The 15,921-nt window shown below is 40.9% G+C and overlaps 1 protein-coding gene across 1 annotated transcript; it reads right to left on the bottom strand.

Moving 5' to 3' along the window:
• Positions 1 to 7,803: 7,803 nt before the first annotated feature.
• Positions 7,804 to 14,902, bottom strand: LOC124000515 (malate dehydrogenase, mitochondrial-like). The gene is made up of 9 exons (XM_046306925.1): positions 14,742 to 14,902; positions 13,082 to 13,250; positions 12,878 to 12,961; positions 12,660 to 12,769; positions 12,174 to 12,299; positions 11,840 to 11,917; positions 9,716 to 9,815; positions 8,744 to 8,895; positions 7,804 to 8,224 (listed from the first exon to the last, which is right to left on the bottom strand). The coding sequence occupies exons 1-9, from the start codon at positions 14,805 to 14,807 to the stop codon at positions 8,093 to 8,095; spliced, it is 1,017 nt and encodes a 338-aa protein (XP_046162881.1). The 5' UTR covers positions 14,808 to 14,902; the 3' UTR covers positions 7,804 to 8,092.
• Between the last annotated feature and the right edge of the window lie 1,019 nt (positions 14,903 to 15,921).

The following is a 15,921-nucleotide window of genomic DNA, read 5'->3' on the forward strand; positions in this document are numbered from 1 at the left end:
ATTCCTAGTCAACTCAGAGGCGAGAGCGAGCGGATGAGGAACAAGCACAGCTGCTTTAGTGCTACGGGCTGCAGCTTTGACAGGGATATTAATAGCCCCAGACTTGATCTTCCAAGCAGCATTTCGCCAGAGGGTTATTTCTAAGTCTGTAGCCACAAAACTCAATACACACAAGGTGACGAGGACAGCATCTGAAGTGAAGTGGAGCAATCAGAGGATGCTAAAGTAGCGACCCGCAGAACTGTTTAATGAGAGGGTCACTCCTGGGAGGCAGAGGTCAAAGAATGCCTTGCACAATTACATTTTCAAAAATCTATTCAAAGTTAATGATCTGTGATTCAGCTCTTAAGACACACATACATCATGAATCTAAAACTTTCAAATCTTACGTAAAAAATACATTAGCAAAAGAGTGTGTGGCTTCAGCCACCAAAGGTGTCCGATCTCATGCTGCGTGACTGTGTGCGAGGGTGTTAATGTCTATCTGTGTCTTTGAGAATGTGTGTGGATGTGTGTTTTCAGCCTTGTATCAATACTGGGTCTGTGGGTCTTGGTGAGATTCTCTGCTAATCTTCTGTGCTCTGATAGAACGGATCCTGGTGTAATGTGGGCAGCAGCTGTGAGACGTCCGACTGTGTCTGCCCGCTGCCTCTGTTTGTGTTCCTTTGTGAGTGGAGAGCTACTGGGAGTCAACATTGAAGTGGAAATCTGACCTCCAAATTTCCCTTACATATAAAATCACAGGGAACGTAATATATTCAGCTTTCAGAGAATAGAGGAGAATGGTGGGGGAAAATTGCTATTTTCTTTTGGAATAAAGGCAAATATGATTACCAGAGCATTGAAATAGTGTTGTGTTTTGGGTTCAAATATTTTTATCTGTGCAGTGCACACAGGATAAGTGAAACATTTTTAACTGGAACTGAGCATTATAATTGAAAAAAGTATATTTGTTGTGTCACACCCTGACCATAGTTTGCTTTGTATGTTTCTATGTTTTGGTTGGTCAGGGTGTGATCTGAGTGGGCATTTTATGTTGGATGTCTTGTTTGTCTATTTCTATGTCTGGCCTGATATGGTTCTCAATCAAAGGCAGGTGTTAATCATTGTCTCTGATTGGGAACCATATTTAGGTAGCCTGGTTTGCACTGTGTGTTTGTGGGTGATTGTTCCTGTCTCTGTGTTTTGCACCAGATAGGGATGTTTTTGGTTTTCCAAGTTTATTGTTTTTGTAGTGTTTATCTTTTGTTATTAAACATGAATCAAAGAAACCACGTTGCATTTTGGTCCGCCTCTACTTCACCACAAGAGAACCGTTACATGTTGAGGTAAATGATCCACTGAATGCTGATATTCTTTCACCACCACTGTGTGGTCTGATGCATCAAAAATGATGTAGTATACTATAGTACCTGTACAGTTGTGGCCAAAAGTTGAGAATGACACAAATATTAATTTTCACAAAGTGTGCTGCTTCAGTGACTTTAGATATTTTTGTCAGATGTTACTATGGAATACCTAAGTATAACTGCAAGCATTTCATAAGTGTCAAAAGGCTTTAATTGACAATTACATGAAGTTGATGCAAAGAATCAATATTTGCAGTGATATGACCCTTTTTCTAGACCCCTGAAATCCACCCTGGCATGCTGTCACTTAACTTCTGGGCCACATCCTGACTGATGGCAGCCCATTCTTGCATAATAAATGCTTGGGGTTTGTCAGAATTTGTGGGGTTTTGTTTGTCCACCCGCCTCTTGAGGATTGACGACAAGTTCTCAATGGAATTAAGGTCTGGGGAGTTTCCTGGCCATGGACCCAAAATATAAATGTTTTGTTCCCCGAGCCACATAGTTATCACTTTTGCCTTATGGAAAGGTGCTCCATCATGCTGGAAAAGGCATTGTTCGTCACCAAACTGTTCCTGGATGGTTGGCCCAGGTGACACACAACAAATACTGCAGATTTTCCTAGGAGCTAGAAGCACGTCTGCCCTATCTTTTTTTCCTGATAAAAAACAGTCCATTTTCAGGTCCCCAAGAAAGTAGACCTCGCTGTTTATCACATGCACTATCAAGCATTTCACACATATTATTTAGCACTTGTTGGCCTATAGCAACACACCAAAAGAATAGGGTTTAGGTGAACATGCAACCACAACACTTCAATAACACTTGACATACAATATTCTTTAAGCATTACAGGGATATGGCTCTGAATATATATATACAGCAACACCTTCCCCATAAGCATTCCTGTACTTTTGATAGATGTAATATCCTTATATTGCTACTGCTGTATCATCAAATTAATTAGAAATGGCTAATATATGAATGTTACCTGATGTTAACAAGTTATTGATTTCATTAACCTTATTTCTAAGGCTACATATATTAATATGGGCAATTCTTTTTACCTTTCCTGGGTAGTTTATCAGAGACATAATATGGAAAAGAGCAAACAAAGCAAGAAAAAATATATATACATTCAGCAGTCCATTATTCAGTTTGTTTGTGAAACTGTGTGATGTGGGGTTGAAGCTACAAACCCATAGGCTTGACTCTCTCCTCTCATCTGGACTCTCTCGGGCTTTTGGGAGGGAGGGTGGACAAAGAGCCTGTCATAGCGGATGTCCCCACACGCTCTGGCAGCTTTCATGGCTGGGATAAGTTCTTTACTTTCTGGTGCACAGCTTCAGGATAGTCTTCGTTGAGGAAGATGGAAGTTCCTCTCAAGTTCTTGGCTCTTTCCATAACAGCTACCTTGTCCTTGAACCTCAGGTTGACTACTATTAACCTGGGCCTGTCACCTGGGCCTGTCACCTGGGCCTGTCACCTGGGCCAGTGGTGGGTTCTCCAGTCCTGTGGGCCATTTTCAGTTTCTCCAAGATCATTTCCCTCACTTTGTCCTCAGACTCTGTCCAGGTCTCATGTGGAGATTCTGCAATTCTGTCCACAACCATGTTGTTCCACGGACCTTGGACCTCCCGGTCACGGATTTCCCGGTCATGGCTGGCTGCGACAGAGCCTGGGCGCGAATCCAGAGTCTCTGGTGGCACAGCTAGTAGGTTCATCATCAATATTACTAAACTCTTCATCAATACCATCACCATCATTCTCTTACCTGTTGGGAGAAGGAGTCTGATACTGCGTTTGAGGGAGAAAAAAGCTCAGAGTCCTTGGGTCTAGTGATAGGGAAACCCTGGTCCTGGCTGACTTTAGGCCCCTGGGGGAGGAAGTGGAGGTGGTTGCGGACAGGGTCCAGAGGACGGGCTGGAGGGTGGTCTGGGCGTGACGACTCAGGAGCAGTGTGGTGGTCATGGTTGTACCCTGGCCATCTGGGCGCCCCGGCAACCTGCCTTTGATCTTGTGGACTGGCGTGCCCAGGCACTGGGCCAGCTTATGGGCTGAGAATGGCTGGATGGATGGGAGAGGGATTAAAAACGTGAGAAGAAAACAATGTCATCATCTGTCACCAGTGCTACAGCAAAGCTGTTAATATCCCAGTATCTGACCGAGGTGAAAATAAAATGTAAGGTACAGTTGACAGGATTCAGCAGCAGTCATTTAAATGTTAATCATTACATAAAGCACTTAATTCCAGTATGGGGATCTTTTTAGGAATGAAGCACAATGTATACATCCTGAAAAACATAAACGCAACATGTAAAGTTTTACTCCCATGTTTCATGAGCTGAAATAAAAGATCCCAGAAATGTTCCATATGCACAAAAAGCTAATTACTCTCACATTTTGTGCACAAATTTGTTTACATCCCTGTTATTGAGCATTTCTCCTTTGCCAAAATAATCCATCCCCCTGACAGGTGTGGCATATCAGGAAGCTGATTAAACAGCATGATCATTACACAGGTGCACCTTGTGCTGGGGACAATAATAGGTCACTCTAAGATGTGTAGCTCTTCACCTGCGTGATTGTCTGTGACCAGCCACCCGGACAGCTGATGAAACTGTGGGTTTGCACAACCAAAGAATTTCTGCACAAACTGTCAGAAACTGTCTAATGGAAGCTCATCTGCATGTTCATCGTCCTCACCAGGGTCTTAACCTGGCTGCAATTCGGCGTCGTAACCGACTTGTGGGAAAATGCTCACCTTCGTGAACAGAGTACCCCATGGTTGCAGTCGGTTTATGTTATTGGCCGGCATAAACTACAGACAACGAACACACTTGCATTTTATAGATTGCAATTTGAATGCAGAGAGATACCGTGACGAGATCCTCATGTTGCATGGCCCCATGTTGCAAGAATCTATGCACAATTCCAGTTGTGTTCCAGTTCTTGCCAATGTCCAGCAACTTCACACAACCATTGAAAATATTGGGACAACATTCCACAGGCCACAATCAACAGCCTGATCAACTCTATCTGAAGGAGATGTGTCGTGCAGCATGAGGCAAATCGTGTTCACACCAGATACTGACAGGTTTTCTGGTACACCCCTCCCCATACTTAAAAAAAAGGTTTCTGTGTTTCATTTTTAGCTGAAGTATTTAACATCTATGATAGATCTTATGAATAAATACCAATTAGGTTTATGCTTGCCATGTTATTGCCTGTCACAATTCATATTCTTAGTCAACTTAATAAAATAACAAACATTGGGAAATGAATGATCATCTCTCATCAGCAGAGAGGATAGAGGTTACACTAGTAGGGGTTGCTCCCAATATAAAGATGTGTCTCTATTCTATGACAAAACGACAACCGCAGTCCACCGTTCTTCCTGTCCTTCCACTCTGTCCCTTTGGGACTTTATTGTATAAACCTGGTGATTCAGGAGAGTGAGATGTTACATGCCTTTGGTTAGAAGCCATCCTTGGAGAGGACAGGCCAGCAATGATTCAGTTACATAAGTCATTTATTACACCAGCATCTAGTGTGGAGTGGTGACGTAGGTGACAGAAGCTGTGTCACAGTGTGACTCAGCAGAGCAACGGGGACAAGCATGATCTATCCATGCTTCCTTTTCTTGACACCTTTAATGCATCTACTTTGTCAATGCACTGTAATACACAATGAGCAGCTCATTTGTCCAAACATAACAAGTGTGCACTGCTGCCTAGTGTGCAGCATGCCCTATGCTGTATGGCAATATTGAGAATAGCTTTGAGTAATATTCCAGGTATTCCATTTCTTCTCCATCCTACTGAAATAAAATAACACATATATTAAATATGTATGTACTCTATTGGATTCCTTCTAATCTAAATAGCCTCTGTGGGGGGTGGAACTCAATATTTGGAAGGTGTTCCTAATGTTTGGTATACTCAGTGTTTATCTGCTTTCATCAACTGATTAAATTTGAAATGTCGTCCCGGGCAAGGAAAGTGGCAGGTTGGGCCGAAATTTACAAACGTAACGAAAACCAGGTGGCACCAGTTGTTGTCAGCTGGACCCGTCACACCATCCCGTAATTCTCTGAATTATCTCTCCCACCCCTCGCTGTGAAATTATTGGCGTGGGAACAGAGAACTGTGCCAGTCTCGAGCGCATCCATATTGTTCAAGTCTCTCAACCATTCTGCGAAATCCTCCATCACACACAGATAGAAACCAATGCTGTACATAAACCCTGGATTGCTGATGCTTTGTATTGGCCATAGAAAGGCTTTGAAGCCGCAGGTCTTCATTATTGGCATTCCCCAGTAGGAGCAGTCCTCCATAGGAATGAATGGAATTCTACATTAAATTGACGTGAAATGTTTAAAAATTACATGAATTATTTTTTTCATAAGAGTGGGGATAGTAACATTAGTGATCTAAAAAAATATACTCTAAGGAAAATGTTTGTATATATGTTTTCTTTGTTTAGCTCACATTATAAAGTAATCATTAAGGTATCTAATATAATAAACGTGGCAAAAACTAATGTAGACATTAATAAGTGCATTTCTGTAGCTTCCACTTTGTTCAGGCACACAGGATTCCATTTCTGTTAGTCACATGTCTGTGGAACTTCTTCAGTTTATGTCTCAGTTGTTGAATCTTATGTTCATACAAATATTTACACGTTAAGTTTGCTGAAAATAAACGCAGTTGACAGTACGAGGATGTTTCTTTTTTTGCTGAGTTTATAAATCATTGACAGGTACTTGTCTTCGATAGACTTGAAGGGCTTGATGCTTTGATTCTTGGCATGATGAATCCAGGTAGACATTATTTTGATCAATAACAATGGACACTTCAAGCAGAGAAGTCATGATGAGGTAAAAGATTCATTTGAAGGTATTACAGCAAATATCATATTTTGCCTCAGCCTGCACCTGGTTCCACTTATTTCATGTTGTTTAAGTAACATCATGACAATGAACACATACAGTTGGAAGTAGGAAGTTTACATACATTTATGTTGGAGTCATTAAAACTTGTTTTTCAACCACTCCACAAATTTCTTGTTAACAAACTATAGTTTTGGCAAGTCGGTTGACACATACTTTGTGTATGACACAAGTAATTTTTCCAACAAATTGTTTACAGATTATTTCATTTATAATTCACTGTATCACAATTCCAGTGGGTCAGAAGTTTACATACACTAAGTTGACTATGCCTTTAAACAGCTTGGAAAATTCCAGAGAATGATGTCATGGCTTTAGAAACTTCTGACAGGCTAATTGACCACATTTGAGTCAATTGGAGGTGTACCTGTGGATGTATTTCAAGGCCTACCTTGAACTCAGTGCCTCTTTGCCTGACATCATGGGGAAATCAGCCAAGACCTCAGAAAAAAAGGATTGTAGACCTCCACAAGTCTGGTTCATCCTTGGGAGCAATTTACAAACGCCTGAAGGTACCACGTTCATCTGTACAAACAGTAGTACGCAAGTATAAACACCATGGGACCACACAGCCGTCATACTGCTCAGGAAGGAGACGCGTGCTGTCAATCCTAAAGAGAATTTGTGGGCAGAACTGAAAAAGCGCGTGCGAGCAAGGAGGCCTACAAACCTGACTGTTACACCAGCTCCGTCAGTAGGAATGGGCCAAAATTTACCCAACTTATTGTGGGAAGCTACACGAAACATTTGACCAATGTTAAACAATTTAAAGGCAGTGCTACCAAATACACTCAATTAGTATGTAAACTTCTGACCCACTGGGAATGTGATTAAAGGAATTAAATTAAAGAAATAGAAGCTGAAATAAATCGCTACTGTTATTCTGACATTTCACATTCTTAAAATAAAGTAGTGATACTAACTAATCTAAGACAGGGAATTTTTTTAATAGGATTAAAATGTCAGGAATTGTGAAAAACAGTTTAAATGTATTTGGCTAAGGTGTATGTAAACTTCCGACTTCAACTGTAGTTAGCTAGTTTAATTTAGTGTAAAATACTTGAAAGGAAAAGGTATTGATCTCAGATGGTAATCAGCTACCGCCACCAACCATAGATATGCAGAGGTTAGTCAAAATTAACCTGAAATATGTCTGCATATTTTATCTCTAGCTAGCAAGAATCTGTTTTGTAGTGTGATTTAGCTGTGGGTACTCCTGGTTACAAGGTAATAATGAGCTCATTCCAAATATTCCATTTCACGACCACACTTTCCCCATTGCTCAACAGATCCAAATTAATTCTAAAACATGTTCAATGTCCTTCGGCGTTTGAAACATTTTTTTTTGCAGCTGGATGCCACTTGTTACACATTTTGATGTCCAAATTCAAATGTATAACTGAATATCATTGACAGACTCAAGGTAATACATTTGGAATACTGATTGACATTTCCATGGACCCCTTCCCCTAAAATATTAAAATACAAATCGCAAAATGTAAATGGGGTTGAGATTTCTTTATACATTTGAAAGAAGCCACAATAGTTGAGTTGATGGGCAAAGACAAAAATACTACTCAAATAATTCCATGCATAGTTGATTCTCTCAGAGATCCCTCTCAAACCTACATTGATCCAGCTCAAGATGGTGTCAACTGTTTGAGTAAATATTTCTGATCAGTAACAAACTATTGCTTTGTCAGGCATGATGAAACTTTGATTTGAGAGGCCTGGCACCATTTATGTGACTGGACAATATAAATAACCACAGGTTGAGAGTTTCAAATCCTGTTCACTTCATATTAGCAACAAAATCCTCGCCCTTCTTGATGGAGCCCTTCAGCTCACCAATGGCATCAGCCACCAGATTCTCCTCAAAGGCTGACAGCTTGCCCAGTCCAAGGTTCTTCTCAATTCCGTGTTTCTAAAAGAACAAAAATATTCCTACTGGTTACAACTTCAGCTTATGAACTGTATTCAAGAAAAAAGTGTCCATCATTCAAATAGTAACTTGAAAGGGGCAGTGCAGTTACAAATGTGATTTTCCAATAACAAATATATTTATTTCCACACTACGATGTCAAAATAACACAGAAATTGTGAAAATGGCAGGAATTTCTGCTGGTTCAGGTAGGATGGAACTTTTGACCCAAATCTAGACCCAGACCATCCTAACAGCCAATCAGCGTGGTGTATGTAAATATTTTCAAATTGGTTTCCTAATGCCCACACGATCAGACTGCGCATTAAGGGCCAAAAGAGGTTCAGGGATATAAACCATTCAAAATATATTTAAAAATTATTTTCACCAAATAACAGTGATTAGGCATTGATTTAAAATAAAATTACATAGTATGGGGCTTTAAGTACAACATTAATAAGCAAAAGGTGAAATTTCTGTCTCCAAATTATAAATATATTAATAAGGTGGTGCAGGACTTACCCCAAGGAGGAGAGGTGTGGAGAAGTATTTGCATTCGGTCTCTTCTGACCTTACATACGCGCACTCTACGACTCCCTCCTTTCCGTTCATGGCATCCAGGACAGAGAAGGTGAACCTAGCCCCAGCGTAGGCCATGGACAACGTAGCAGAGCCTGAACACAAATAGGTTAGCCAGTTAGAGCTCAATCAGTGGTTAAAACACAGGATCCACCCCATTATAGTGAATGAAAAAAACGAAGTGTGCGCAATCTTCGTAAAATTAAAAAATAATGGTACCAATAGCTGCTTTTAATGTCCCTGAACAGATTTTTTACATAAAAAAAAATAATAATCACACACAGAAGTTAATTTAGATAATTTAGTTGCCAATGGCAGCCTGCAGTAGCCCGGTCAGCCTTCAACTTGAGTTAAAGGCTCTGCATGGTCAATCCATTATCTGCAGTGGCTGTACACCATTTACTGTGATGCGGCCTCTGCAGAAGTCAGGGAATTCATACTTCTTGCGCTTCGCAGAGCAGATCTGTTGTGAAGATAGTTGTCAAGGAAGTGACTGTGTTTATACAGGACCTCCCACCCCCACCTACCGTCAACCAATCATGTCAATGCGGAGCTATACTGAGCCCTCCGCATCGTTACAAAATTTGGGAGGCGCACGGCGCTGTGGTACATTGCTCATTTTGCCCTCCGGAGGCTCCGCAATGGTGTGAAACCCTCTGTACGGAGCCTCCGGATCACATTTCCGGAGCAAGAATAAGTTGGCATTTAATCAATGAGGCAGCAGCACTCAGCTAACCTGCAACGTCACTTCCTGGAGTAGCTCAAACTGCGCATGTTGTTTCCATGAGATGCCATCTTAACCGATTTCAATGCACTATAGTCTTCAAATAGGAATGAATGGTGTCACATGATCGATGGCTTTGTTCATATATAGACAGTCATTGGTCAGTTCTCAGGGTAACAAACACTGCCTACCTGCTCCAGCCTTGGCCTTCACAACCTCAGTGCCAGCATCCTGGATCCTAGCAGTCAGAGCAGACAACTGGTCGGCTGGGAACTCCACTTTGGGTGTTGCCTACAAAGAGGTGTGGATATTATAATAACTCTACCCACATGTACATATTACCTCAATTACCTTACCTAACCGGTGCCCCCATACACTGACTCTGTACTGGTAACCCCTGTATATAGCCTCGCTAGTTATTTTACTGCTGCTCTTTAATTGTTACTTATATTTCATATTTTTGGGGTTATTTTTCTTAACTGCATTGTTGGTTAAGGGCTTGTAAGTAAGTATTTCACTGTAAGTTCTACACTTGTTGTATTCGGCACGTGACAAATCAAATCAATACAGAGTTCAGTGTATCAAATCAGAGGGCCTGTTGTCCGGACCTCTGGGAGTCTCTATGGGGGTGCCACAGGGTTCAATCCTTGGGCCAACTCTTTTCTCTGTATACATCAATGATGTAGCTCTTGCTGCTGGTGATTCTCTGATCCACCTCTATGCAGACGACACCATTCTGTATAGTTCTGACCCTTCTTTGGACACTGTGTTAACTAACCTCCAGACGAGCTTCAATGCCATACAACTCTCCTTCCGTAGCCTCCAACTGCTCTTAAATGCAAGCAAAACTAAATGCATGTTCTTCAACCGATCGCTGCCCACACCTACCCGCCCATTCAGCATCACTACTCTGGACGATTCTGACTTAGAATATGTGAACAACTACAAATGCCTAGGTGTCTGGTTAGACTCTCCTTCCAGACTCACATTAAGCATCTCCAATCCAAAATTAAATCTAGAATCTGCTTCCTATTTCGCAGCAAAGCATCCTTCACTCATGCTGCCAAACATACCCTAGTAAAACTGACCATCCTACCGATCCTGGACTTCGGCGATGTCATTTACAAAATAGCCTCCAACACTATACTCAGCAAATTGGATGCAGTCTATCACAGTGCCATCTGTTTTATCACCAAAGCCCCATATACTGCCCACCACTGCGACCTGTATGCTCTCATTGGCTGGCCCTTGCTTCATATCCGTCGCCAAACCCACTGGCTCCAGGTCATCTATAAGTCGTTGCTAGGTACAGCCATCGCCTTATCTCAGCTCACTGGTCACCATAGCAACACCCACCCGCAGCACGCTCTCCAGCAGGTATATTTCACTGGTCACCCTCAAAGCCAATTCCTCCTTCGGCCGTCATTCCTTACAGTTCTCTGCTGCCAATGACTGGAACGAACTGCAAAAATCACTGAAGCTGGGAACTCATATCTCTCTCACTAGCTTTAAGCACCAGCAGTCAGAGCAGCTCACAGATCACTGTACCTGTACATAGCCAATCTGTAAATAGACCATCCAACTACCTTAACACCATATTATTTATTTTGCTCCTTTGCACCCCAGTATTGCTACTTGCACACTCATCTTCTGCACATCTATCACCCCAGTGTTTAATTTGCCATACTGTAATAATTGCCACTATGGCCTATTTATTGCCTCACCCCCCTTTATCCTACCTCATTTGCACACATCTCTATTGTATCATTGACTGTATGTTTGTTTATTCCATGTGTAACTCTGTTGTTGTTTGTGTCACACTGCTTTGCTTTATCTTGGCCAGGTCGCAGTTGTAAATGAGAACTTGTTCTCAACTGGCCTACCTGGTTAAATAAAATAATAAAAATTGTGATGTGTATAGTTATTCACAGGGAAAGCATTGTTCAGTGAGAACCTTACACGTTTTCTTTTCCAACTTCATTTTTAAATGACCATGAATGAGGAATTTCTTAAAGCCCCTGACTAATGAAAAATACCTAATCAAGGCCTCCTACTGTAGAACAACCCTCATTCGCTTTGATCCACACCATAAAATGTTACACTAGAGGGAGCCATAAACACATTTGTCTCCAATAGGGGGATGGGATATCTAATAGCTCAAATACCAACAGAATGAAATGACATGAAACAGTAGAGAATTGCAAAAGTGTGTTATCTTTGTAATTCGATTAAGATGTAGGCCTACTGATGGCATTGCAAGACAATCATTCAGGTATTGGATTTTTTATTTTTGTGAAAAAGCCCTTAATTCTTACCTGTGAGATGAGAGGAATAATAGTCTTTCCTGCATGACCTCCAATCACTGGTACATTGACACGTGCTGGGTCAAGGCCCTGTAATACAAAACACCAAATAGTCAGCCATCTAGCATTGCCAATCATTATACAATGAGTGGATACTAGCTGACTAGCATTTGCTGCTGAACAAAAAAAACATCTGTAAGATACAAACAAAACAAGCGTTTTTCCATTCAGGGTGATATCTCTGTGAACTTTGAGATCACTCCTGATGTGTCAAAGGTATAGAGGGTGTGTATAGGGAGCATGAGGAGTGAGGTTCTCAATCCTCTGCAGCTTGAAGATGGATTACTTTCAGCTCTGCAACGAAAGCGTTGGCTCTGACGATGTCCAAAGTTGTGACTCCAAACACTCTATTGGGGTTGTAGACGCCATACTTCTTCATGACCTCTGATGTGATGGGAATAGTAGAGTTGACCTATGGATTGGAAACAAAACTGTTCCTATGTACACAACCAATTTTATATTTAAGAATTTACCATTTAACATGCATTCAAACAAGATATTGTATCATTAAAGGGCATATTGACTGAAGTATCGAAACACAGTCAGTGAACTAAACAGAGCTGGCATGGGAAATTAATTCCCTTCCAAATTAAAGCTTTGACCTCTTCCTGAAAGTCAGTAGTACCTTCTCTTTGGCAACAACACAAAATGGCTTTTGTCCAACACTAAGGCCTCTAACTCTAGACATCTGAGCTGCTCTAGAGTAATGTGAGTCGTCAGGAGGGTGAGTTAATCTGTGAGGTGTCTGCAGAGGAGGTAGTGGTGTATTTACAGGGTTGGCGATGATGCAGATCATGGCCTCGGGGCAGTTGCGGGCGACGGCGTCGGCCAGTGTGGCCACGATGGTGGCATTGGTGTTGAACAGATCATCACGGGTCATGCCTGGAAGAAGTTCACTTTAAAATGTAATGTGTGCACTTCTCAATTGAAAGAAAAGCATAACATGATGTTCTTCATTATGAATCACATTGTCAACTTGGGTGAACTCACCAGGTTTTCTTGGGACACCAGCGGGGATGACAACGACATCACAGCCTTTCAGTGCAGCGTTCAACTGGTCTGGACCCATGTAACCTAGTGAAGGAATCATGATAGTTAAATGACATCAACCAATCAGACATTTTCACACTCATTTCACTATACAGCATCAAGACACTAGTAGCTTAGCTGATGTCCAGCAGGAAGGTGTCTTACCAGTGACGTGGGCCCTGGTCTCGATGTGGCTGAGGTCAGCTGCCACTCCGGGTGTGTGGGCAATGTCAAAGAGAGACAGTTCGCCCACCAGAGGACTGTTCTTTAGGAGCAGTGAGAGAGGCTGGCCAATACCGCCGGACGCACCCAGCACTGCCACCTTCGCATTGTTCTGAGGGGAGAGGAGACAATTTCACTGACTGTCTATCTATCTATGTTAATGATACTGTTCTGCACATTTTAGAAATCCTGGCTACTAACTGTATTTCCGACATAAAATATCACACAGAACCAACATATCTTCTGTGTTTTTGAAGATTTCCAGCACAAACTGTATTTTAGAATACAGATGTGCATCTATTACCAGCAATAAGATTAAATGAGCGACAGACTCATTGTTGGTTTTGTAGGAAGGGTTCCATTAGATCAAGGGTTATAGTCCAAATACAATGTAGAACTTTGCAATGTATCTTTGCACAATAACTCCTTGTCATTTGCTGATATCAAAGACGGGACAGACGAACCATTCACCAGAAAATGGCATCTGTATTTTGTAGGCCATAAACCACTTAGACCCACTTCCTGAGAAGCCAGTATTTCAGAGTGGACGATTCAAGGCTCATTAAGCTGTAGAAAGAATGTAAGCCACCCTTACATTAAGCTCAAAGATAATGGTAACAGATTATATTCAAGAGGTAACTTCTTGATCAATGTAAAAGGCTCTGGAATTATAACATTGTGTAATTTTCAATGTCAACCTAAAGTAACATATTTAACACTGAGATTGTGTCAAGGATAAAATAAACACAGGATTGATGAAACACCTTGCAGTTTTGCTCAAACGGGTGTAGAAAGGAAACATGGCAATATTTTTTATGCTATTGTATATTATCAGTAGTTTTAGTTTATAATCACCTGGGCTAACCATGACTTAAATACAAGGCTACTGTTGTGCCTCATGTGTGTTACATTTGGATACATTAGCTGAAACCTGAATTTGAAACTAATCCTAATATCTAATCCTAATAACTAAACTAATCCTAATCCTAAACAAACTAATCCTAATATCATTAATAAAAACTTGAAATGGGCCATCAGAGGTGGTTCACTACCATCATGTCATGGAGGACAAACTAGAGATGACAACTGACAAAACACATGCCTTGCGGACCTTAAAAGTGAAGGAAACGTTTATTGACCTTATACAGTGCACGCAGCTTTCAACCGTGCACACATCCTTGCCAGCAAGCTATAGCTAACTTATACGACATGGTCGGCAACTATCACTCGTTTTAAACAATCTAGACCATTCTGCGGTGGCTCAACGCGTACGAAGTGTATCTATTACATTGCAAGTTATAGCTAGTTAACTGGCTGTCTAATTATTCTGACAAGCTAGATGGCAGAATAATGTGGTCCTAGCTCAGTTGGTAGAGCATGGCGCTTGTAACGCCAGGGTAGTGGGTTCGATCCCCGGGACCACCCATACGTAGAATGTATGCACACATACTTTGGATAAAAGCGTCTGCTAAATGGCATATATTATTATATTATATATAACCATGCTAGCTAACTAATGATAACGTTAGTTCGCTTAACGTGACTATCTCTCTGGCTGACAAAATTATGTCTTTTTAAAATATATATTAATCGTATTATTTACCTGTGAGGAGGTGGTTAAGCTTCTGTTGGCAATGCAAAGTGTGGGTCTTGCAATGCGGGAAAACATGTTCTCTGATTTTATACCAAAAATAAAATTTGCTGATCCTCTCAGTGACTCAAACGTCCTCTACCTCGGTGCCCGGTCGAGACAGAAAGCGTTCAAAAGCGAGCTACCTACCGTAACTATCGGGGACAGCCTACTTCCTGCTCCATGTGCAGTTTGATTGGTTAACATATGTAAATGTCAATTTGTGATTGGGCGAAAATAATATCAATCATGTATCATAACGTGAAGGTCAAAAGTGGTCCTTTCACTTTAGTGCTGTATTTGTAGGAGTGTATATTCAACCCTTTGCAAACATACTTTAGAGTATGTTGCCTGTAAAAAAAAAATATTCTGCCAATGTTTTTTAGAACCCAATTCATACGGTCCCACCTTTACCACATTCTTTACCACATTCTTGTCGAGATAAGTCTTTTATATCTCCCATGCCAGAAAGGTTAGGAGTGGTAGATGTGAACCGTTGCTATTTATTTTTTTAAATCACAAAGAAATCCATTATTAATTTGTTTTAGGCATGTCATAAACACAAGACTAATCAAATGTATTTTCAAAAGAATATAATGATATATTTTGAGTTTAATTATGTTACTGGTCTGTGCTGGCTATAGGCTGGATGGCTGCCATGCACATGAAATCAACAGTTAGTTTGTTCATTAAAACAGAAAAAACACTTAGGCTATCACAGTCAAAACACATATTTTATAGTAGGCTATGAATATAATGAAATATAACCCACACAACTTGCGTCACGGCAACTTGTGGATCTGCAATCATAAAAAAGTTACATTTTGAAACAGAGCCCATGCTTTTTTGAGCAACGTTTCACCTCTTTCCTACCCTTGCTCCGCATTGTTAGGGAGCAGGCGCAGAGTCTCAGATATTCATCATGATACAGATAGAAAATAAAATACATCTATATTTTATATTTTCAAAAGCATGTAAGTCTCATGTTAATTTTTCACAACTTCCGCAGGCTTTTGGAGTTACCTGTACGCGATCGAGCAAAATAATAGGTCTACACTTGATTTAGGCTACATTATTGTATGCTACATTTTCTGATCAGTTATAGATGATTGCAAACGAATATATAAGCTATACCACCTCCACTTATTTGCCC

Source organism: Oncorhynchus gorbuscha, linkage group LG16 (assembly GCF_021184085.1).
Source record: "Oncorhynchus gorbuscha isolate QuinsamMale2020 ecotype Even-year linkage group LG16, OgorEven_v1.0, whole genome shotgun sequence".
NCBI lineage: Eukaryota > Metazoa > Chordata > Actinopteri > Salmoniformes > Salmonidae > Oncorhynchus > Oncorhynchus gorbuscha.

What these genes read in the sequence shown, in the direction of transcription:
- LOC124000515 (XM_046306925.1), bottom strand. Translation starts at nt 14,807, where the DNA reads ATGTTTTCCCGCATTGCAAGACCCACACTTTGCATTGCCAACAGAAGC. An exon ending in GCTTAACCACCTCCTCACAG is followed by an intron (nt 13,251 to 14,741) that starts GTAAATAATACG and finishes CTCTCCCCTCAG; the next exon opens with AACAATGCGAAGGTGGCAGT. An exon ending in CCACACCTCTCCTCCTTGGG is followed by an intron (nt 8,225 to 8,743) that starts GTAAGTCCTGCA and finishes TTGTTCTTTTAG; the next exon opens with AAACACGGAATTGAGAAGAA.